The sequence below is a fragment of the Stegostoma tigrinum genome, chromosome 10, assembly GCF_030684315.1.
Source record: "Stegostoma tigrinum isolate sSteTig4 chromosome 10, sSteTig4.hap1, whole genome shotgun sequence".
NCBI classification, from domain to species: Eukaryota; Metazoa; Chordata; class Chondrichthyes; order Orectolobiformes; family Stegostomatidae; genus Stegostoma; species Stegostoma tigrinum.
The window spans coordinates 50207930-50232842 of NC_081363.1; the positions used below are offsets into that span (position 1 = coordinate 50207930).

Sequence of the window (24913 nt, forward strand, 5' to 3'; positions counted from 1 at the left end):
TGATGAGCGAAGAGCAGTGGATGTTATCTGCATGGACTTCAGTAATCCATTTGACAAGGTATCTTATGGCAGGCTAGTACAAAGGTAGAGCCTTATGGGATCCGAGGTGTGCTGATTAGATGGCACAAGACTGGCTTGGTCAAAGAAGATAGACAGTAGCAGTGGAAGGGTGCTTTTCAGAATGGAGATCAGTAACTAGTAGAGTTCTTGCTGGGACAAGTGCTGGGACCTTAATTGTTTCTAAATGACCTGGAGGAAAATGTCGGTGGTCAGATTTGTAAGTTTTCAGATGACACCAATATTGGTGGAGTAGCAGATAGTGAGGATTGTCAAATGATATAGTGGAATTTAAATAGATTGCAGATTTGGGCAGAAAAATGGCAGATGGAGTTCAGTCTGGACAAATGCGAGATGATGTATTTTGGAAGATCACATTCAGGTATGAATGATACAGTAAATGGCAGAACCCTTAGGAGCATTGATATACAGAGGGATTTGAGCATACAGGTCCATAGTAGCAGTGCCAATGCAGGTGGATTCGTGGTCAAGAAGGCGTAAGACATATGTAGCTTCATCAGCTGGTGTGTCAAATATAAAAATTGGCAAGTTATGATATAGCCGTATAAAACATTAGTTAGGTCATATTTGGAATATTGCATGCATTTCTGGCCAACACACTACCAGAAGGAAATGGATGCTTTGGAGAGGGTGCAAACCAGGTTTCCCAGGATATTGCATGGTCTGGAGAGTTTTGGTTATGAGGAGATTTTGGATAAACTCTGTTTGTTTTCTTTGGAAAGACAGGCTGAGATGCGACCTGATAGAGGTCTATAAAATTATGAGAGGCATAGGTAAGCTGAATAGTTTGAGGCTTTTTCCCAGGGTGGAAAGGTCGTCAACACGAGGGCGCAGGTTCAAGGTGAGAGGGGACTAGTTTCGGGGAGCAGTGCAAACAAACTTTTTCACACACAGGGTGGTGGGCGTCTGGAATGCACTGCCAATGGAGGTAGTGGAAACAGGCAGGTTAGCAACGTTTATGGCATATCTTGAAAGACACTTGAACAGGGGGTGGGGGGAGGTGAACAGAGGAATAGAGACCACAAATGGGCAATGAATAGCAGGTCTAAATATGGATTAGGAATTGGTGCAGGCTTGGTGGATCAAAGGGCCTATTCCTGTGCTCTATTATTCTTTGTCTTTAAATGTATCAAAATGTTTGATAATTTAATGACCTACACAAGAAATATTCCCATGAGTTAGGTCCAAGGGACCATGAGTTGAATACTATTAAATTCCTTTGGTAAATTGAAGAAAATTCCTTCCCCCAAGAGTAATTAGAATGTGTAATTGTTAGTAGTAGTTCAGGCCAGTCTTTTTAAATACACTTAAGGAGATGCTTGATAACCGCAAGAGGAAAAAGATAGAAATTTGGTTAGATGAAGAGTTTTGCCAAATGATTGGTTTCAGTGCTGTACATTACAGGTAGTGACATAAATTAATATTCATAAATATGAATATAACCCTTATTATACATTGTATTTTGTTCAAGAAATTTAAGATAACAACCAAAAAAAGTTGGATTTATTGGTTTCATTGTTAAATTCCAGTTAACAGCCAAACCTTTGTATATTTCAAGGAGCCATGTTAACTTAGTAATCTTTTTTTAAATCTTGCAAATGTTCACTATCAAAAAGCTACGTTCCTGCCAAACTTGATAGATGTTCTAGCGGATCCATGGTGCTTCCACATTCTAAATTCTGGGAGCATGGTGAATCTGTACAATGTACCTCCTAGTATTACTGTGCTGAAGAGGCTGTCCATTTTGGTCCAGTGTGTCTGCGCCAGCTTATCTCTACACCAACCCCATGTTTCAACGTTTGGCCCATAGCCATGAATGTTTTGTTATTTCAGGTACTCACCTGTGTACTTTTTAATGCTAGCGAGGTTTGCCACCTCTACTAACCTTTCAGACATTGCATTTCAGATTCCCACCACACTTTTGGTTTTCCTCAAATTCCTTCTAAAATACTCTCCTGGCCTTCTCCAAAATTGTGTCTCCTTGTTATTGACTGTTCAACTAAGGGGAATAACTGCTTCCTGACCACCCTGTCCATGTCTGTCGTAATCTTATCCTCCTCAATCAGGTTCCCCCCACCCCTCAGTGTCTGTCCTCTAAAGTAAATAATCTGAGATTTTCCAGCCTCCTCTTTGTAAAGTTCTCCAATCCAAGTAAAATCCTGGTGAATCTCCTCTGTAACTCCTCAACTGTAATCCCAACCATCCTATAGCCTGATCAGAGATATTGGGAACTGCAGATGCCGGGGAATCCGAGATAACAAAGTATGGAGCTGGATGAACGCAGCAGGCCAAGCAGCATCTTAGGAGCACAAAAACTGACCTTTCGGGCCTGGATCCTTCATCAGAAAAAGGGGATGGGGAGGGGATTCTGAAATAAATAGGGAGAGAGGGGGTGGCAGACCGAAGATGGATAGTGGAGAAGATAGGTGGAAAGGAGAGTATGGGTGGGGAGGTAGGGAGAGGATAGGTCAGGGGGAGGACGGACAGGTCAAGGGGGCGGGATGAGGTTAGTAGGTAGGAAATAGAGATGCGGCTTGAGGTGGGAGGAGGGGATCGGTCTGAGGAAGAACAGGTTAGGGAGGCGGGGATGAGCTGGGCTGGTTTTGGGATGCAGTGAGGGTGGGGAGGAGGGCAGATTTTGAAGCTGGTAAAATTCACATTGTTACCATTGGACTGCAGGGTTCCTAAATGGAATATGAGTTGCTGCTCCTGCAACCTTCAGGTGGCAGCATTATGGCACTGCAGGAGGCCCAGGATGGACATGTCGTCTAAGGAATGGGAGGGGGAAGTTGAGATGGTTTGTACCTGGGAGGTGCAGTTGTTTATTGCGAACTGAGCATAGGTGTTCTGCAGAGCGGTCCCCAAGCCTCCACTTGGTTTCCCCAATGCAGAGGAAGCTACACCGGGTACAGCGGATGCAGTATACCACATTGGTGGATGTGCAGGTGTGCACTGTACTTCAGGTGTGGCCTAACCAAAGTTTTGTACGGCTCCAACATATCCATAGAACAGGTTATTTCTGAAGAAGGGTCTCAACCGGAGACATCAACTTTCCTGCTCCTCTGATGCTGCTTGGCCTGCTGTGTTCATCCAGCTTCACACCGTGTTATCTCAATTTCTCCAGCATTGGCAGTACCTACAACTCCCTAATAACCTATCCTGCCACTTTTGCGGATCTATTAGCAAGCATCCCAAGATTCCTTACTTCTATCCATAATCTGTCTGTTATCAATTGAGAAGGGTTTTTAATGGAGTCAACGAGGTCATTCCTTTTTTGTTGACAGGATAGTTTGGGAAGGAAAGGATGCAGATTTAAGAAAGTTGGCAAAAGAATCAGCTTGGAGATGAAAATATTTTTTACATTATGATACAAAATCACTGCCCAGTAAGACAGTAGATTTCAATAGCCTCTTTCAAAGCAAAATTTACAGATACATAAAAAGTAAGAATACGTGGCACAATCGGCAGAGTGGCAACGGGGCTAATTGGATAGCTATTTTAAAGAACTGAAATAAGCATCATAGTCCAAATGGCTCTTTCTGTGAAATGCTATGATTCTGTTAATCCGATATCAACCAAATTAACAACTAACTTTCAAATACTGGTTTTCTGTAGCACTAGAAGAAGCTCACAAATTCTACCAACAAAGGATTGTTCCTGAGAGCTGGAAGGTTGATATGAATGTCATCTTAGAATCCTCCAGCAGTGATGAAGAGGAGGAGGAAGAAGAAGCAGAAAATGATGAGGAAGATGAGGAAACCAAGCAAGAGGTAGGGTATTTTGCAGTTTTGTCTAATAAACAAATTGCTAGTAGAAAATTGGGGATGAGAAACTAGCATAAGAAATCATTTGCTTTTTTAGGATAACATGTAAATATATAGATGTTTAATCAAAAAATGGAATTTTTAATGGATTTTTCTTCATGTAGCAGCCAAGGTACTTGTAAAACTGAAAGAAATTAGGAATAATAGAGTTCTTGAGAAGTTAACTCGGGTAAATATTGGTAAATCCTGAGGTTCAGATGCATTGATAGCTATCTTTCAAAACTCTACAGATTGTTGAAATGTTCCTGCAGATTGAAAAGTAGCAAGTGGAACTATGCTGTTTAAAAAGGTTTTTAAAAATTATTTTGTAGGATGTGAGTATCAGTGGTGAGGCCTGCATTTTTTGCCCATCCCTAATTATCCAAAGGGCATTTAACTGTCAGCCACATTACTGTGGATCTGGGTGGGCTGGACCAGGTTAGGAAGGCAGTTTCCTTCCCAAAAGGACATTAGTACACTGGATGGGCTTTTCCAACAATCAAGTAGAGGAAGAGGGAGAACTTTAAACTATAGACATTTTCTAATGCTAGTTTGATATCAATAAGGGAAGAGTTTGCAATGCAAGATAAGAGATGAAATAGCTGAATATTTACAAAAAGAAAGCTAAAATTGGGCAGTGTTAACATGGATTTGTGGAAAGGCAATCAAGATTGAAAGCTTGTGGAAGTTTCTTAAGGATGCTGCTTGTTAGATGTTAGATAAAGGAAAGTCTGTGCAAGTGGTGCATTTGGATTTGCAGAAGGTTTTTGATAACACCCCATAGCAAGCAAAATTAGAATAGGATTTGGGGTAATATAGTAGTATGGATTGAAAATTGGTTAATAGACAGAAAGCAGAATGTAGAAATGAACAGGTCATTCTCGGGATAACAGACTGTTACTAGGGTTGCTACAAAGATTGGTTCTCAGTCCACAGCTGTTTGTAGTCCACATAAATGATTAAAATACAAGGAACAGAGTCTAATACTTAAAAAAAATTGTTGATGACACAAAACTAGTTGGGATGCAACTTGTAAGGATGATGCAGGAAGACTTCAAGTGCGTTTATGCAAGATAAGTAAATAGCCAAGAATTTGGTAGATGTATTTTAACGCAGAAAAAATGTGAAGTTGCTCACTTGGGTAGGAAAAGAGAATCAGAATATTCCTTAAATGGTGAGAGATTGAGACACGGTGGTGTCTGCTCGGGTGTCCTAATTCATGAGCCAGTAAAAGCTAGCATGCAGATGCAACAGTCAGTAAGGAAGACAATTGGAACATTGACCTTCAACACAAACATACTTAAGTACAGAAGTAAAGATGTCTTGTTGCAATTGTATAGAATCTTGGTGAAACTGTTCCTGGAATAGTGTGTACAGTTTTTGTCTCCTTATCTAAGTAACGATATTGTTGCCACAGAGGGAGTGCAATGGCAGTTCACAAGACTAATCTCTAGAATGGTGTGATCACTTTGAGGATAAAGTGAGGAAGCAGATCGTAATTTCTGTAGTGTTTCAAGTAATTAAGAGATGTTCTCATTGAAATTTACAGAATAGTTGCCAAGGGGCATTAAGTTCAGCTATTTCCCCTGGCCCGGTGAGTTTAGAACCAGAGAATGTAATCTCAGGATAACGGGGAGATCATCAAACTTGAGATAACAAATTTTTTCACTGTAGTGGGTAATGAATCACTGGAATTCTGTCCTTCAGTGTACATGTGAAGCTCATCATTGTGTGCAATGAAGACAGAAATCAGTAGATTTCTGGAGACAGATGACACCAAAGAATGTGGAGAGAACATCATTTTCCTCCACTGAGTTAGATGATTAGCCGTGGATTAAATGAATGGCATTGCAAGTTTGATGGGTCGAACGGGCTATTCCTTCTCTGTTAAAGAAATTTGAATTGTCTTGTTCCATATTTTAACTTTCAAATATTTCCTGTCAGTTGGATACTTAAAAATTTGCTCGTTAAAAGTTAGTTTCATTTTTTACTGTTCGCTAAGCTCAAGAATGCACTGTAGATAGAATTGATTTAAAATCTTCCTGTTCCAGCAGAAATGGGTGGGTGTCCACTCCACTTCCTTTAGGGTTTCCCTAACAACATACTGGTGGTTTTATCATGAGCATGCTCACAAGTAATTCAAAACTTTGCAGCAGCTTGGCAAACAGCTCGTGGATGTTTACCATATTTTCAAACCAGCTTTCCATGATCTGAACTTAATACTGAATTTATTTTCTCTCCAGGCCCAAAATGCAGCAGCAAGTTAAGTAATGACATTCATCCATCAGTTAATTGAGGAAGGGAGTTAAAGCTAACTTTGTTGTTTAAATTATCCAGATATATTGTTCACTTTTTTGGCTATAGCTTGTCTAAGTTGTTGAGAAAGAAATGTTGTGTCCTCATTACTTCTCCCATTATCATGTATATATATGAAATCCTACATGGATCAACTCTTACCTTTTTTAAACAATTAAAAAGAACCTGTGTACTTTTTTTGTAGTGTAACTCCAGCTATCTTTATCATGCAATAGAAGTTCCACTTACAGTCAATGTGTCACACCCAAAAGTATTGTACTTGTCATATTTCAAACTATAGTCAATGCAAATTGTATCCTGCACCAACAACTGTTGCAAATACACTACTTCTAAAACAGTGAATTTAAAACTCAGCAAGAGAATGCTATTCACTTGCTGTTGTTTTTTTTCTGACCTTTCCCCTAAAGGCAGGTTCTCAGATACCGATGTGTAGTTGCCAATTTGAAGAGAAACTGCCTTCAGTAAAAATATTTAGGCTCCAATTGTACCAATTCTTGCCTGCATAACATATTGAGCAGACAGAGGCTCAGGTCTCTGATGTAGTCTAGTTGGTCTTTATGTGCTATACTTTAAAGGACAGTCCAAAATAATTATGATTGCATGTTTGCAACAGAAAGCTTTCCTCTAAGAAGTCCTATTATTTTTTATGAAATGTAAATTTTCAACTATTTTCATCATGTATTGAGAGCTATTTAGTACAATGCCTGTCTCATATTCAAATAGTGCATCCTTCATTCTTTCATGAGTTACGCCAAGGGAGATCTTCTAGTAAAAGTTGAAATTGCTGTGAATCTGTTCTTATACCAAGTAGTATCTGTTGAAACAAATATGGAATAATAGAAATATGATGCATAGAAGGAGGCTAATTGACACATTGTTTTCATGCTGGTTGGCATTAGTTTTCCTTTTTTTAATAATGATGATTGCATTTGAAAAGCAGCTTCTTTTGTGTGTGACTATTTATTTAATCATCACTGCATAAGTGTTGATGTTCTGATGACCCTGTCTTTTTCAATTGATGTTAGTTATTTAATAAAATAAGTTGCATTTGTCATAAGCTGTTTTGGTTGCCAAGTACATCTATTCTAAACACCAGGCGCCTGAGATAACTATTTCACCCCAATTCTTTCTCTTTCTCCAAAACTATCTTGGCACCCTCCATATCAGCCTTGCACCAAACCAAAACCCAAGGACCTCTGTACCTTTTTGGGATAAGAGCAAAGCAAGACTTGCATTTATATAATGTCTTTCACATTCGCAAGATATCTGTGTTTTACAGGAAATTAACTTCTTTTGTGGTCACTGTTGTAATGCAGGAAATGCTGCAGCCAATTTGAATATGACATGATCCTTAAAATGCAACATCATGAGATAGTAGAAGCTGCCGATGATAGAGAATCTGAGATAACATGGTGTGAAGCTGGATGAACAAAGGAAAGTTTGCTGTTTCAGGTTGGGACCCTTCTGAAGAATGGTCCCTTTTTCTGAAGAAGGGTCCTGACCAGAAATGTCAAACTTTCCTGTTCCTGTGATGCTGCTTGGCCTGCTGTGTTCATCCAGCTTCACACACTGCTATCTCATGCAACATCATGAGCCTTGTTTAAATTTTATTTTGTTAAATGGGTAGGTCAAGATGTGTGACACTAGTTTGAGATGTTTCATGTGTAATATATAATGTAACATTTTTCCTTTTTATGACTTCATTAATAGTACTTTTATATGTGAGCATTGAGTAATAATTAATTGATTTAACTTACAGTATTTTTTGTAATATTTGCATTTGAACTGAATCAATTGCTTCAGTTTCAAAGTGAATCAGTTGTACAAAGCTATAATTGTACCGGACTACACTGAAGCAAGTTTTTGCTCAGATCCTCTTTAAACAACTTCCTCCTCACCTTAAACTTACACCCTCTGGTCTTCGTCACATCTGTCATGCAGAAAAGATTCTTATGATCTACGCTATCTACGTCTTTCATAATTTTATAAACGTCAATCAAATCGTCCGTCAGCCTTCTGTGCTGCGGGGGAGCACAAACCCAGCCTATCCAGTCTCTTCTCATAACTGAGACTTCACATTCCTACAACATTCTGGTGAATTTACTCTGCACCCTCTCCAGTTTAAGCATATTTTTCTGTCAGGAGTAAGTGTCATAAACATTCAGTTCGAGGTTTGTTCAGATTAATTTTTTTGATGCAGTTTTAGCTTTCTAGGATGACTAAGGGTTAAGATAATTAAAATTCTGGATTTTCCATATTTTCAAGCTATCTCAAATAATGACAGTTCAAAAGGTTCCATGTCAACTTCTGGAATCAGAGCTATGAAGGTGAAAGTAAGTTTGAGGAATATTGTTCTGACTTAATTCAAAATTTAATTTATTTGTGAAAACTTTAGGTCAAAGTATTTGTCTTGAAGGCAGAAGTTAATTAACCAAAGAATTTGTCAGATATTTAACAAACTTCTGTTGCCATGAAGATGAGTAATTCCAGGTGGAGCCTTGGTTAGAATTCTGAGAAGTTGTTTGGAAGTTGTTTACAAAATCTTTTCAGAGTTGGAGCTAAAAACGTCCACAATTTTGGTGGGTGTAAGCCCTGAGTTCAACAAGCAGAGAAAGAAGGTCTTTTAGAAAATGAAAAGCAACTGCGAATTCGAAGGAAAAATGCTGACAGAAACCAGAGTATTTTTCGGAAGGAAACACTAAGCACAAATGCAATGGAGCTCAAGTTTTAGCTTAAAAAGTCCACAGTTGTGAGGTTTTAAAGTAAAGTTTAGAGATTACTTAGCCAAAGGCTAATGGAAGGATCCCTGTGAAATTTCAGCGATTTAAAGGATAACTGGAACACCAATAAGAAGGTGAATTGAAGTTTGACCAGCTGTAGGATGTATGTCCGTGGTCCTGGGGAAAGTGAATGAACCTTGAAGAGTCTGAAAAAACTTTCTGGAGAAGTCAGAAGGATAAAACGTTTCAAATTTATGTCTAATGTGATTGTGTTTTATTCTGCTCCTTGTTGTAAAATAAAGAAGATTTAATCTAAAAGTGTGCTTTCCTGGGACTGACCAACCCCCACTCTAACTCCCTACCTTCACTCACCTTGATTGGCTCCATCCCCACCTCCTGTCCATCTCCTCTCCACCTGTCTGCTCCTTTATCCATTTTCCATCCACCTCCCTGCCCACAACCTCTCTTTTTATTTCAGAATCCCCTTCCCCTCCCCCCATTTCTGAAGAAGGGTCCAGACCCGAAACATCAGCTTTCCTGCTCCTCTGATGCTGCCTGACCTGCTGTGTTCATCCAGCTCTGCACTTTATTATCTCAGATTCTCCAGCATTGGCAGTTTCTGCTATCTCTTTATTTAGTAACGTCTACTTTGCTTGTTTCTTGAATAGTAACATTCTTTTGCATTAAACTGTGGAGTCAAGTGGCGTCTGTTTTTTCAGAATCTTTCGAATTTTTCTTCAAACATTGATGTTTGGAAACGTAAGAAGAAGTATACTTACTATATTAATTCATTCCTTTGCAATAGCCAGTATATAATTTCTTCAAAGTTGAGTTGTGGCTATTTGAGAATTATTTAAGAAGAACGTCAAATCTTCTGTTGGTATTTGTGATCATGTACTTACTTGTGGTAGAGCAAAGGCAGTTGACAGCTTATTGTGCATGTTTTATCTTGCACAGACACATCCAATGAAGGGATCCTCTTAGAATCTTAGTGAACATGCATGTTTATAAACGTAAGAGCAAAATACAAGGTCAAGAAAATTGTATTTATAACCTCTTGCTGGAGAAAGATTTTCTCAAGTGGGAAGAGAAGGACAAGTGAGAGGTAAGATGCAAAAACACTGTTCTGCAACAATAACGAGGTTGCATAGTGTATTTAGGGCAGGAAACTACGTCATGGAATTAAGCATGATTTCAGTAGACAAATGGAATCACATAAGGAGCTATTAGGACAGAAGACAAGCAGTCTGTATCAAAGAGGCAGAATTTAACAAGTATCCAAAAATAATAGAGCGAAATTGGAAAATTTTGCAGTAAATTCAATTCTCAAGTAAACATTTATAAACTATCAACATGTAAATCTACCAGTTAAAGCACAAACTCCGTTTTTCAAAAGACCTACAAAAAAATGCAGACAGACAAACAAAAAAAAACCTATGGAAGCACAGTTCAAAAGCGTGAGTCCAGACAGAGGGTGCTGAATCATTGCTCATTTGCTTTCTGGGAGTCGATTTTGCAATCAGCCTGAGCGTGGAGGTTACTGTTGAAGAACCTGCTGTTAAGGAACAGTTATCCCCACACGTTAGATTACTGTAGTGTTTCCATTCCTCCTTCCTCCTATAACCAAAAAAAAATTCAGAAGAGACAGAACATCATGAGAGGAAGATTGGCAGCAAGAGTTCCAGTAGGCAAATGAGTGTGAGCCAAAACTGGACCAGCTGTTTCTGGAAACCACTGTTGGTGAGTAACAGGTAAGTTTTTTTCAGAAGTTTCGTTATTGGAGCAGAGAGCAACAGAAGCTTCACCTTAGTATTAAAAGTATTTAACATTGTAAGGATTGATTAACTTAAAGGGGTCAGACATGGCAGGAGAGCTCCGAATTGTCTGCTTCTCTTGCTCAATGTGGGAAATGGGACACATTTCCAGTGCCCCAGACCTGCATATGCTTCAACTGCAACTCCTGAAAGCTTGAGTTTTGGAGTTGGAGGTGCATTTGCTGGCACTGAGGAGCATTCGTGAGGTGGAGAGTGTCGTGGATAGCACATACAGAGAACTGGTCACACCGCAGACTCAGACTCAACAGACAGGAAGGGAATAGGTGACCATCAGGCAGAGCAAGAGAGCTAAGCAGGCAGTGCAGGGATCTCCTGAGGCTATTCCCCTGCAAAACAGATGTACCTTTTTGGATACTGTTGAGCGGATAACAGCAGCAGCCAAATTTGTGGCACCATGGTTGGCTGTGCTGCAGAGGCAGGAAGAGATAGGTGTAGAGATGCTATAGTTATAGGGGATTCAATTTTAAGGGGAGTAGACAGAAGTTTCTGTGGCTGCAAATGAGAATTCAGGATGGTGTGTTACCTGGGCCCGAAATGCCAGCTTTTGTGCTCCTGAGATGCTGCTTGGCCTGCTGTGTTCATCCAGCTTCACACCTTGTTATCTTCCCATAAGTGAAGACAGTTTTAGTATGGAAGGGCAAAATATGTTGGCACAGGCTTGGAGGGCTGAAGGTCCTGTACTATATTGTTCTTTGTTCTTCCTCTGGGTATGATAGTATGTACTTTTTGATTCCCAAGACCTCTTGTTCTTCACTCCCCCCTCTCCAGGTTTTTTGGCCTCTCTTCAGGAAGCAAAGGGCTATTGGGGCACGAGTGACCAAGAATCAGTAATTGGTTAAAGGCAGCAGCTTACAGCAACTTATCGGAAAAAATGACTGTTTTCCTTCAGATTTCAGGTCCTTTTTCTGCACGAAGAAAGAAGCACACAACTTGCTGCTTCCAATCTGTAAAACGTTTGCAACTGTATCATTTGTAACCGCTCATACCGAGTCGTCTGCTTGCTCGCTCAGGCAGTCAACCACCAACTTCCAGCATCCACAACTGTCATATTCGCACAAATCAATCAATTACCTGTTGTCAGCCAAATCACACTCTGTATAATGTTTTGGATGTGTCTTATCTCACCACCTCTACTGCTTGCAAAGCAGAAATGTAAACACACACTTCACAACGAGTTTCACCAACTTGTTTTCAAAAGTGCAACAATTCCTTCCTGAGTTCTCAGTTGTAAATTAGCCTTGATGATCTTTAAACACACACATCTGTAAGTTCATCATTAGCATATTATCAATGAGAAATTTAGGTGATGTTCCTGCTGTAATCCCAATCCCCTTCTCCACTAGCTTATCCATGACTACGGTTTCTTGAGCTAGTTCCTTCTAATGTTTCCTGCTGCCTTGCAGACCTCCAGAGGTCCATGTGTGGCAGGATCCTCTGGAACCAGAAGTCAATACGTGTATAGATTTGCATGCTCAGACCCTCTGAGCAGCTGCACAGCTGAGAGGAAACATTGCATTTTACTGTATGTTATGTAAACACTGACTAAATTTAGTTCCATGTTTACGAAGTGCATTATGATAATGTTTTTCATTATCCCATACCTTCAAGTTCTTTGCGTCAACTTTGTTAAAAATCTTTGCTCGTAAGAGACTCCACATTGACTGAAAACGTTTATTGCTGATCTCTTCTGTAAGTTCTGAATGATCAATATCCTTTACTCTTGCATCCTTGAGTTTGATTTTTAATTTGAGAAGATAGATGGTCAAACTGCTGAAATTGTTATAAAGTAACAATTGAGCTTTTATCTCGTAGTGCTAATGATAACTACTTCAATGTTTTGCTTTGAGAAGTTGTCTTCTAAATGTACAGCATCATTCAGATTGCTTAAAGTATAAATTCACTGACTTTGCAATAACTGTTGCCTTGTTGTTTTCTGTATCCAGTATCATTTGAGCCTTTCTCGTATATGGCCTGCTCAACAGCAAAGATATTTCACTTTTTGCTATGTTTGGGCTGATAAAACGGTTTACCCCCGTGATTTACAGGAATAGCCACTTTTTAAAGTGATTTCAACATGTTGTCATCACCAGACTTGAAATAGGTAGAGGTCTCCGATTCATGAAAAAAAATGTCAAAAGTAAAGATAAAAAAGTTAGGCAACATTTTAACCAATCCACTACACACAAAGTTTTTGAATGAATTTGTGACTAAAATATTCATTCCTGGGCTGAAACTTACTGTCATCAGTACAATTTTCTCTGCCTCAATGTACCATCATCATCAGCATCTGCCGAAACTTTGATACCACATGTAATTTTGAAAATCTTGTCATTCCGTTGAGGGCAATTTGTTTCCGAATAGCATTTCGATGTACATCTTACGAACCTGTCGACCATATCCCAGACTCTTTGGTTCATTTTTCTTTCGCAGTTCCCCAATTCCTGTTTGTCCTCATTGCCAGAAGTATCTCTGTCTTTGCTGCTTTTAGTATAATATGGCCACCCAAGTGGACAGGGTTGTTAAGAAAGCATATGGTGTTTTGGCTTTCATTAACAGGGGGATTGAGTTTAAGAGTCGTGAGATCTTGCTGCAGCTCTATAAAACTTTGGTTAGACCGCACTTGGAATACTGCGTCCAGTTCTGGGCGCCCTATTATAGGAAAGATGTGGATGCTTTGGAGAGGGTTCAGAGGAGATTTACCAGGATGCTACCTGGACTGGAGGGCTTATCTTATGAAGAGGGGTTGACTGAGCTCGGTCTCTTTTCATTGGGGAAAAGGAGGAGGAGAGGGGACCTAATTGAGGTATACAAGATAATGAGAGGCATAGATAGAGTTGATAGCCAGAGACTATTTCCCAGGGCAGAAATGGCTAGCACGAGGGGTCATAGTTTTAAGCTGGTTGGTGGAAAGTATAGAGGGGATGTCAGAGGCATGTTCTTTACGCAGAGAGTTGTGAGAGCATGGAATGCGTTGCCAGCAGCAGTTGTGGAAGCAAGGTCATTGGCGTCATTTAAGAGACTGCTGGACATGTATATGGTCACAGAAATTTGAGGGTGCATACATGAGGATCAATGGTCGGCACAACATTGTGGGCTGAAGGGCCTGTTCTGTGCTGTACTGTTCTATGTTCTATGTTCTAATTCACTCTGGCACTTTCAACCTGTGTCTGGCCGGTTTTGTCACTTTTTAAAAATCACTTTTGAATCCTCCTTTCTCTGTATTACCGTAGAATGTCCTATTTGAGACATAAAGGCCACTGGAAATGAAGATTCCCAGCATATTTATTACTGAAAATCTAACTCCAATTAAACCCGACGTGTCTATATATGCTTGATAACTTAGCACAGTCCAACCATTTAAAGGTGTGCACTGAAGTAGGAATCCCAAACTATAATTTTTGCGATCGTATTCTGCTAAATTTGACATTATCATCTACTATGGAATATTAATCCTGTTGTCTAAATTTGACAGGGTATGGCCATCTCTCATTTGCATTCAACATGTTGTCTTTCCTATAAATTTTGTCCATAAATGCTAACAGCATTTCCAAACCTTTCTTGGTGTTCAGTTTTGAGGCTTTAGCTCTGAGAATACTTTACACCAGATCTTACTGCTAGTAGGAATTAGGAATTACAGTGCCAAGGCCATACCTTGCCTTTTTCTCTCATCAAAGATGTTCGATATGTCTTAAATTGAATTTATTTTTCCATTGATTGTAAAATTTAATTTTGCACAACATCTGTGGGAAATCATGCTGTGACATTTTACATATGGTTGTAGCTATTCCTCTGCAATGTAACTTTTGATTGCAATCTTCTGACTGAAAAGAAATTAGAGTTTCTGACCTTCACCTTTTGGCAGCTAAGATCTGCTCACATTGTCAATTCATAACCAAGATAGCTGTTGAGATGAAAACCAAAGCATCTATATTTTTGGATAGACCTTTACAGCTCCTCAGTCATAGATACTTTCCAATCAATAGTTCAGCGATGTTTTGATATGTTATTGTGGAGCAGGTGAGGCTTAATCCCAAGTCTTTTCATACAGAGGTAGGGATACTACCACTCCTCCATAAAAGCCCCCCCATTCCTCCTTTATAATCAGCCAATCAATTAATCATTTGTCTCATCCCTTAACCATTTCTTACAATAACACCCCCACCCTCTATCCCCTTTGCAGTGTCCACTTCCCCTTCGTTCTTCGTTGTACTTGTCTCTTCTCCCAACCTCCTCTTGCCATCTGCTTCTCCCCAGCTTCTCTTGCCACCTGGTCTATCCCAATGCCATCTTCTTGATTATCTTCATATTTCCTTAATGTCATTAGTTTCCAGAAATGTATCGATTTCTATCTTGAACGTGCTCTGTGATTGAGTTTCTAACAGTTCCTCCAGTACAGAGAAATGAAAAGTTTCACCACCATCTGAGAGATTATATACCTTGGTTTCAGACTCACCATCCAGGGGCACCTCTTATCTACATCCGTGATATCATGCCCTGGAAAAGTTTTGTAAATTTCAATGAGGTTCATTCCTTATCCTTCTAAACTCTAAGAATTAAAGACCCACTCTCCTCAATGTCTTCTCAGCAGCAATCCTACAAACCAAGGATTAATCCGCTGCACCTCTGTTGCATTTCCTTTGTGGCAGTTGTATCTCACTCTAGATAAAGAGGCCAAAACTGTACACACCAGTCCCAAGTCTGGTCTTGCCAAGACCTCAGTATAATTGCAGAAAGACCTCTTTACTTATGTGCTCAAATCCCTTTGTGATGAAGGCCAGCAAATCATCCGTCTTTCTATCTCTCGTATTCTAGGACATTCACTTAGCCTAACCAAGTCCCCTTGAAGCTTCCTTGCATCCTCCTCAAAACTTACATTCCCATCCAATTTAATGTCATCACCAAATTTGGAAATATTACAATTTACCCCAAAATCCAAACCATTTGTAGAGATGATGAATAGCTGTGGACTTAGCTCTGATCTTTGCTGTACCCCTTTGATCATTTTCAGGATGGCAGACAATTATATTTATTCCTACTCTCTCCTTTGCCTGTTAACCAGTTTTCAGCACATACTGGTATATTACAATAATCCCATGCATTGATTTTACTTACTGACCTGCCCAGGGCTTCTAGCAAAAGCCTTCTGAAAATCTAAATTGTCCAAAAGCTGGTATGAAAGAATGTAGAAAGAAAATAAATTTTCATGATAAAATGAGTTTACACAAGTCACCTGCTGACAGGTTGCCTTACAAAAGGAATCTTGTGATTAATAACTTGGTGAGCCTAGCCAGCAGATATCTCATTATATTTCTTTGATTTTGAAATCTTGTTTGTGTGTTATAAAGTTTGAGTTTAAAAAGAAGATGATTCTGTTAATGGTTTGTCTAAAGATGCAAAGGTTAAAGGCATTGATGGATTAAGATATCTTTTGGCACATACAATATAAACTTTTTGAACAAAGGGTAAGTTAGGAAGGAGAAGATACGTGTCTGTAAATACCCAATGTTAAGTAAAAATGTTGCTGTGTAGTTTCATAATTCACCACTTGCCTTCAGAATGAGTTATAAGAGGAGGTTGGTCATGGGTACTTGCTGAAGTCATGAAACTTTGTGACAGAATGGTTAGAATTTAAAGAAGGTGCAGGTTTAGGGCTAGTGTAATGGTGAACATTTGGGCACATTTGTCCTATGAATCTGAAGAAGAGACAGAGCTGTTGATTAGATGGTTGCAAGTTTTGATGGGGAAGAGAATAAACTTGCATCATTGTCAGAGAGGATGATGGTTTAAGAAAATGGTTTATGTTGGAGAGAAATTGAGGTTAGTTTGACATTCCTGTGTAGTAAGCAATTTTAACGATGAACGTTGTCAGTTGTTCACCAAATTTTGCATCCACTCACTTTCTTATAGTGGCATCTCTCAAAGACTGAGAGCTGAATTATACAACATAAGAGAAAGCCATTTGGCCAATTTTGTCTGTCCTGACTTATTGAAAGATCTTTCCAGTCTTTTCCACTTTGGTTTGCATCCTTGGTCTTTTAAAAAGTTTTTCTTGATTTTGTTTCAACCACTTGTTCAGGTACTGTGCTCCAGATTGTAACAATATGCTGCCTCTTAGAAAAAACTTCTAAATTCCCACAGAGATTTTATGTGTGTGGGCACATTGGTTGGCAGGGCAGCAAGCGTATGGATCAGATGAACACCAACAGCGTGAAGTTCAATCCCATTCCAGTCGAAGTGCCCTTAGAGCTGACCACCTTGTTTTATCCACTGTTAAAAGAAAAATTACAGCCCTTTGCTATGGATAGTTGGTTAATACCAAAGAACTGCATTTGAGCAAATATTTGAGAAGAAGAAAATTAATAAATTGATTTGCAACATTTGTATTAAGGATAAATCAGGTACTTGCAAAAGAATGAAGAATCGAAAAGTATTTAAGATTTTCTCATTTAACTGCTGAATTATATTTTCAAAGCCTGCACAAGTATAGCTGGTTGGTACAGGTAATGGCATTGTTAGATTTGTGAAGACCCTATTTGCTAATATTTGCCCATGTTTTCTGATTGTAATTCTTAATCTGACTAGATCTTGACTGTCAATATCTGTCTGTTTCCAGTCAGAAGAAGAGCTTGATCCAGAAGAGAGGGATAACTTCTTGCAGCAGCTTTACAAGTTTATGGAGGATAGGGGTAAGGACTGCTTGCAAGCTCAAGTTGGCTTTTTCACTAATGATTGTACTTTGACCTCTGACCTCTGAACTGGTTTCTAATCTAATGCAAGTGTTAAAGATATGAACGGTAGTATAAGTAGTCAAGTTTTTAAAGCTACAAATAAAAAGTAACCAAATCTCAAATGCTTTGAATAAAAGCCTGCAGTGGGTTTAAATCAGTTACACAGTAGAGTGCCTCTGCCTAATCGATAAAACACAGACAGCAATTCTTTATCACAGGTCTCAGGCTGCAATTCGCGCGTAGCGATACTGTGAATTTCAGTTGGGATCTAAATAAATTTCCAGTATCAATTTGGATTGGTCAGTTAATGCCTTGATTACCTTAAAGGGAAGTGTATCTCATTTCTCCATTTATAATCTAACAAGTGCAGAAATTCACCGACAAAACATAATTCTAAGCTGTTAGACCGAAATTTGTTGATTTGCACAAACTTTGTTGATTTATCTTGACAGCCTGTATAAACCAATAATGTACATGTATTTGTGTTATTGCATATGGTATATTTGATTTTCCTGCTGTGAATATAGTTGAGTTGTAAAATTAGATAAATCGTGTGAACCCCAGAAAGTGAGGATATATTTTGATTTTTGGTATTCTTCCTGCAAAATAGGTATTCCTCCACATAATAAGTTATGAGGTACTGCACACGCCTTTTTCTGTGAGAAATGATGCTGGTGCAAATAAATGTACTGAAATCTTGCAGCAACTTGCAGGGGCTCAGTGGTTAGCACTGCAGCCTCACAGCGCCAGGGACCTGGGTTCAATTCCAGCCTCGGGCAACTGTCTGTGTGGAGTTTGCACATTCTCCCTGTGTCTGCATGGGTGTCCTCTGGGTGCTCCGGTTTCCTCCCACAGCCCAAAGATGTGCAGGCTAGGTGGATTGGCCATGCTAAATTGCCTGTAGTGTTCGGGGGTGTGTAGGTTAATGGGGATGGGTCTGGGTGGGACGCTCCAGGGTTGGTGTGGACTTGTTGGGCCGAAGGGCCTGTTCCCACACTGTAAGGAATCCGAATCTAATCTAAATATAAAATAAAAGGGAATATCGGTGGTATGACATGATGTTGCACAGAGATTTTTGCTTAATCTTCTAGAAGTGTGCTAAGATCTAGATATTCCTTTTGGATCATAATTTGCAAACATAGAATTGGAAGGCTGCTCAGACCCTCAAGCCTGCTTTGCCATTCAATAAAATCATTGTTGATCTGCTTACTCCAAATTCTCATCTTCCCCGAAAGCCTTTCACCCTTGCCTACCAAGATTCTGTCTACCTCTGCCTTAAAAATATTGAAGGACTATTTGAAACAGTCTCCACTTCCCTGCCTTAAATGAGTGATTCTTATTTTGAAATTGTTAACCGTTGTCCTTGATTCTTCCACAAGAGGAAATATCCTTTCCACTGGTACCCAATCGAGGCCACCCTGGATCAAGTACATTTGAATCATATTGCCTGTCACTTTTCTAATTTCCAGTGGATTCAAACTTAACCTGTCCAACATTTTCCTTTAGAAGACAGCCTACGTATTTTGAGTAGTAGTAGATACTCTTTACTGTTCCAATACATTTACGTCCTTAAATACTCCACATGTGGTTTGACCAATACCCTGTGTAACTGAAGCATAACCTCCTTATTGTGGTATTCAGTTCCCCTTGCACTAAGTAACAATATCTTATTACCCTTCCTAATTACTTGCTGTGCTTGGATACTAACCTTTTATAGCTGATGCATAAGGACACTTGGATCCTTATACGTCGCAGAGTTCTGTGAAATCTCCCCATTTAGTTACATTGTTTCATTTTTTAAAATATTCTTTCTGCCAAAATGGATAATTTCCCCACGCTATGCTCCGTTGCCAGATCTTTGTCCATTCAATTAACCTATTGCTGTGTAGCCTCTCTTTGTACGATTCACAAATGAATTTCTTAATTGTGAAGTTGCTTCTTTGTATTTGAGGAACGTAACCAATTAATTATTTTCTAGGCACGCCTATCAATAAACCACCTGTACTGGGCTATAAGGATCTGAATTTATTCAAACTTTTCAGATTGGTATATCGGCATGGTGGCTGTGACAATGTGAGTTGCCCTCATTTTGAGAATCTGTAACAGAAAAGTGATATTTTATTCAGTTCCAGGAACAGAGCAATGTCATGAGTTTGCATTTTGGCTTCAGTATCAGTTGATTTTTGTTGAAAGTATATTTTGTAACAAGGTTTCGTGTTCCAAGTTGTTCCCAGTTATTTAAGCTAGCAAATGCAATTTATAAACACATTCTCATCTTCGTGAAATAGGCACTGTTTCATGTGTCCAATTGTAGGTTGGTCAGGGACAGGCTGTCAACAAGGGTGATGAGACAAGATGTTCCACTCCCCTCCCTATACCCCTAGGAGGAGAATGGTGTGCAGGTTGCCAATCTGGGCTGTTGGCACAATTGGCTGGGAGTTGGCAAGAAGTTCCCAAGCCTAAAATGTCCATAGCGCCAAAAGAAAGGGTGTGAGCAGAAAGAGACTAGATCCCGGCCTCTCATCACACGCCTGGTGTCTAAAAGACAGGCAGGAGTGTATATTATGTGTGGTGAGTGCCCACTGGCAGTCATTGTTCCTTTGAATTACCAGATCATTAGTCCCACTATGTCTCTTATCCCTCGACATTGCAGCTTCTTCCCTTTTTGAGTTTTTATCCAATTCCTTTTTGAAAGCTATCGCTCAGTCTGTTTCCACTAATGTTTCAGGCAACAAATACCTCAGAGCACTGTAATTTGCTGTATAAACTTGCTCAATAATTTTTGCCTCTGATTCTTTTGTTGATTTACTTTAAGTATTAGTCGTTTGGTTGTAGTTCCTCCCTGCTCGTGGAAGCAGCTTATCCTTATTTTGCTTGGACCCTGATTAATTATGCATATATCTGGTATATTTTCCTTACTTTCTCTGCTCTAAGAACAATTCAACTGTTCACTTAAATGACCTACCTTAATGACAGACAGATGAGTCCAAGTCCGTACTTAAGATGATGATGCTAGCCTTGACCATTTTTCGTAAGGTTAACAAAAAGCAATAAACTTCTGTCAGTCGAGCAATTGTGTGGATGCTGCCCTCTTTTGCTGTTCAAGGACCGAATGATCTTTTGGACCGACTGGGAATAGGGGGATATGGACTTTGCGGGTAGATGGAATTAATTTAGAATGCATCTTGGCACAGAAACTGGGCTGAAGGGGCTGTTCCTCTGATGCACTGTTCTATGTCGATGTCCCTGTCTTTGACTCCTTTTCTGTTATAAGTTGGTCAGAAAATGCCTTAAAACCTTGTGTTGACTGAAATTTATGTTCAACACAGATGGATATGATTGAATCATATTTCCCAAATGGATGTGGCTCAGCTGGTCTTGTGTCAGCTTATGATGAGATATAAGGTGTTCTATTTCATTGATAGTTTGCCTGATTGAATCCTGAAATTTGAGAATTAAGTTTGATTTATATTGAATTTTATTCCATAAGTTAATTCCCAAAGGAAAACATAGTAGCTGTTGTGCTATAAACTACTTCAAGGTGTTTTCATTCTACTAGTGTTTAAGGAGCAAAAGGTCATAAATATTGGCTCAAATGTCTGTCCTTGTAAGCTTGTCCTTGGCTTCTGTTTTGCACCACCCTTGAAAAAGTGAAAACAGTGAAATCTTTGGGAAACATTGGCCCAAACTAATGTGGTTTCTTCCATTCTCACTCCATCATACAAAGTCAAATTTGCATTCTTTGAACATAACCTTTCTGAAGTGTGCGATATCATTAATTCATTTGTTCATGTTCCATTTTTATAACAATGCCACATATGATAATTCTTTGATTAATGTTGCATTATGCAAATGGAGTTTCATTCCTGAAAAGTGCAACGTTAAGTGAAACAACTTAAGTAAATCACATTTTTCCATTACAACCAATTTAAAAGCTCTTGTTAGGTTTGGTGGAACTTCTCGCATCAGGATGTATCCTGCACGATGAAATACTGGACATTCCCGAGTTCCTCTATTCATAAATGAAATAAAGAAGAAATATGCTAATTCTTTCCACTTGTCTTTCTGACTCAGTTTTCCTCTGCTGAACCAGCTGTGAGTAAGTGCTTGCAAAAGATTTTGCAGGAGTACAAAAGCAATTGAGGGAGCAAAAGGAACTGCAAGCTAGGGAATTAAATGGGAAGTGTTTAGTGGGAAAGCCTGGCAGGGGAGCAACACACAGGAGAGAGTCAGCTACCAGGAAAGATCACTTGAAAATGCTACCAATGTCAGATGACAGTCTGGCCCTGGTACGAAATGGCACTAAAGCAGAAACTAAGTACATATATCAGCCCCATTACACTTAATGCTAAAGCAGAACAACACCATATGAGCCAACTTAAAATGGACACTTAGTGAATCTCGGGCATCAGGTGAGCACTTCCATGAATCTGACAGTTTAAGAACATATTTTTGAAAAGTAACAGCTTTACTGTGACTTTACAATACTTCTGTCAACTAAATCTGAATCACACTGTACTGTAACTTATTTGTGGCATTTTCTCATAACCATTTTACAGTAATTGAACCAATTCAGTACAAAATATCAAGGCTAATCAGAGCTACCTTTTCCCTGTCTGGTGATGTTTTCGTTTTCAGCTAGAGAAATTTAAATAATTTAAATGAAATAAATTTCAACTAACTGGCCTATGACTTGGGATTGAAAGGACTGAAACTTCCCAATTTTTTCATGCAATGCAAATTGTATGTGAGATGAGCGCAAAGGGGCGTGCATCAAAAAGCTGTTCAAAGCAGTATTATATTCACGCTTCAGTGATTGTTTCTTTGTAGCTTCAGCTGTATTACCTTGAATTACGAAAAATACTCTGAATGTTTTCTTCTGTCCTATAATTGGCTGTACTTGCATTTCTACATTAATTGACATCCCTGTGTTTTGTTTTTAGCAAAAATGGCATACAAATCTTATTGCACTACAATATTGAAATTGTGTGAATGACATAAATACATTAAAATTTCTTCAGTTAATTGTATAACATTTAAGTGAAACTTAATTAAGTGGAAAACTTACAGCTGCTATCAATGTATGTCATTGTATTAGCCCTTAACTGAATCATTTTAGCTTGATGTGCATCTGTGGTACATTTTTGGTAGTTATATGTATTTAGAACTCAAAATATTCTGTGTAAATTACTTAATGACACATGTTATTTTAACAATCTTTATAAAGCTGCTACCATTCTTGAAAATCTTTCAACATAAGTTACACGTACAGTTTTGTAACTGGAAATTCTCAATTCCAGATTTCGTGATTATAGCAATATGACAGATGATTCTTCATTGACTAGAATTTATTGTGTTAACTCTCTTCTTGTAATAGTAAACAAAATGGCATTGATGAACAATTTTAAGTTGTATTTTTTGTCTTGTTGGCTGTATGAAGTATAGTTGCTAAATTCTACTTTCTGTAGATTGACAGTGGTTCTGTGTGGAAACAAATATACATGGACCTTGGCATTCCAATTCTGAACTCTGCTGCCTCTTACAATGTAAAAACTGCTTATAAGAAGTAAGTAGTTTTGATATACACTAAATATTTATATTCGATTTGCTCATTGACTTTTTTGTTGTATATACGGCGTGTGACAGCTATGATTTCTTTTAAGAAATCTTCTTGAAGACAGTGAATCTTTACATGTTCATGTTTGTATTTATCCTTCAGTCCTCTTTCATTGTATTTCCATGAATAGGACAGGCATGACTGCAGATGCTTGAAGCCACTATTGTAATTCAGAAGAAACTTGTGCTTCTATAATTTATTTTGCAATGTATTCACATTCTGAAAAACACCAAACTATTCAGAATTTTATTCATTTGGATTTTGTTCAAAATAAAACACACTATCTCCATTTATCAGTGAGCAAAATCACCCCAAACCACAAGTTGCAGATTCTCAAACATTTTCCCAGCCTCTCAGTTGCAAATTGTTAATGTGGACTGTGTAAATCCTTTCCATTTTGCTGTATGGCCAGGACAGACTGAAGAAGGTAAATGACCAGGTAACTTTTTTGATTAAACTAACTTGTATATAATTCTAAGAATCTGTTTTAAAGAATAGAGTCACCAGAGTGAGTGCTGATAAATGGTAAGTACAATAACTGGTATGATTCTTTGTAGTTTTTTTGAAAACAAAAATGTGTATATGGAATTACTTGAGGGAACTCTCTTATCTGATGAAAGGTTAACATAGGGCAATGGAATTTTCCAGTATGTGCAAGAATTGCCATTTGAAACTTCTCCTGTTCTCAAGATTCTGCTGCCTGCTACTGTCTGACTTTTTAATTGTGCTGAAATGAAATAATCAGGCAAGTAAAAGGAAAATAAAATAACACAGGAGTAATCTGTTTCTTCTAGTCAACAGTTTTGTCTTGTGTTTAGTTTATCAAGATACCCCATTAGGCCAACCCATACGCACTATGATTCAAGAATGTGCTTTTGCTCGCCAATTTGTAATGAACCCAGGGATCTTCCTTAACTTAAAAAGGAAGTTGAATAACTAGACCATGGCATTGTCTATAAATGCTAAACATTTTATTAGAAACAATGTGCATTTATATAGCATCTTTTATGTCTCCAGATGTCCCAAAGCGCTTTACAGCCTGAAGTGTTTCCAACCATCTTCAGACAGAAGTGCCAAGTGGATGATCCTTCTCCACCTCCTCCTGAGGTCCCTACCATCACAGATGCCAGTCTTCAGCCAATTCGATTCACTGCACGTGACATCAAGAAACGGCTTAGTGCACTGGACACAGCAAAGGCCATGGGCCCTGACAACATCCTGGCTGTAGTGCTGAAAACCTGTACTCCAGAACTAGCCGCACCCCTAGCTAAGCTGTTCCAGTACAGCTACAACACTGGCATCTATCCGACAGTGTGGAAATTGCCCAGGTATGTCCTGTCCACAAAAAGCAGGACAAATCCAACCCGGCCAATTACTGCCCTATTAGCCTACTCCCGATCATCAGCACAATAACGGTAGGAATTGTCAACAGCACATTCAAATGGCATTTTCTCATCAATGGTCTGGTCACTGAGGTTCTTTCTGGGTTCCACCAGGACCATTCAGTTCCAGACCTCTTTACAGCCTTGGCCCAAACTTGGACACAAGAGCTGAATTCTAGACATGAGGTGTGAATGCTTTTGACACCAAGGCAGCATTTGACCAAATGTTACATCAAGGAGGAGCCCCCATAAAATTTTTGACTATGGTAATCGGAGGTGGGGGGGATATCTCTTAATGACTGATGACATTCCTGGCACAAAGAATGATGGTTTTAGTTTTTGGAAGTTGATCTTCTGTCCTCAGGACATGTTTGCAGTAGTCCTGAGGTCAATGTCCTAGACTCAGCAACTCCAGCAATTTTATCAATGTCTTC

The 24913-nt window shown here is 39.0% G+C and overlaps 1 protein-coding gene across 4 annotated transcripts in view; it reads left to right on the forward strand.

Annotated features, from left to right (window-relative positions):
- Positions 1 to 24913, forward strand: part of arid4a (AT-rich interactive domain 4A) — a 158264-nt gene that overhangs the window by 95464 nt on the left and 37887 nt on the right. For all 4 annotated transcript variants that reach the window (XM_059649181.1, XM_048537714.2, XM_048537716.2 and 1 more), the window contains exons 11-14: positions 3694 to 3848; positions 17366 to 17438; positions 19459 to 19553; positions 22949 to 23046. In XM_059649181.1, the coding sequence (XP_059505164.1) occupies positions 3694 to 3848; positions 17366 to 17438; positions 19459 to 19553; positions 22949 to 23046 (421 nt within the window). The remainder of the gene's footprint in view (positions 1 to 3693; positions 3849 to 17365; positions 17439 to 19458; positions 19554 to 22948; positions 23047 to 24913) is intronic.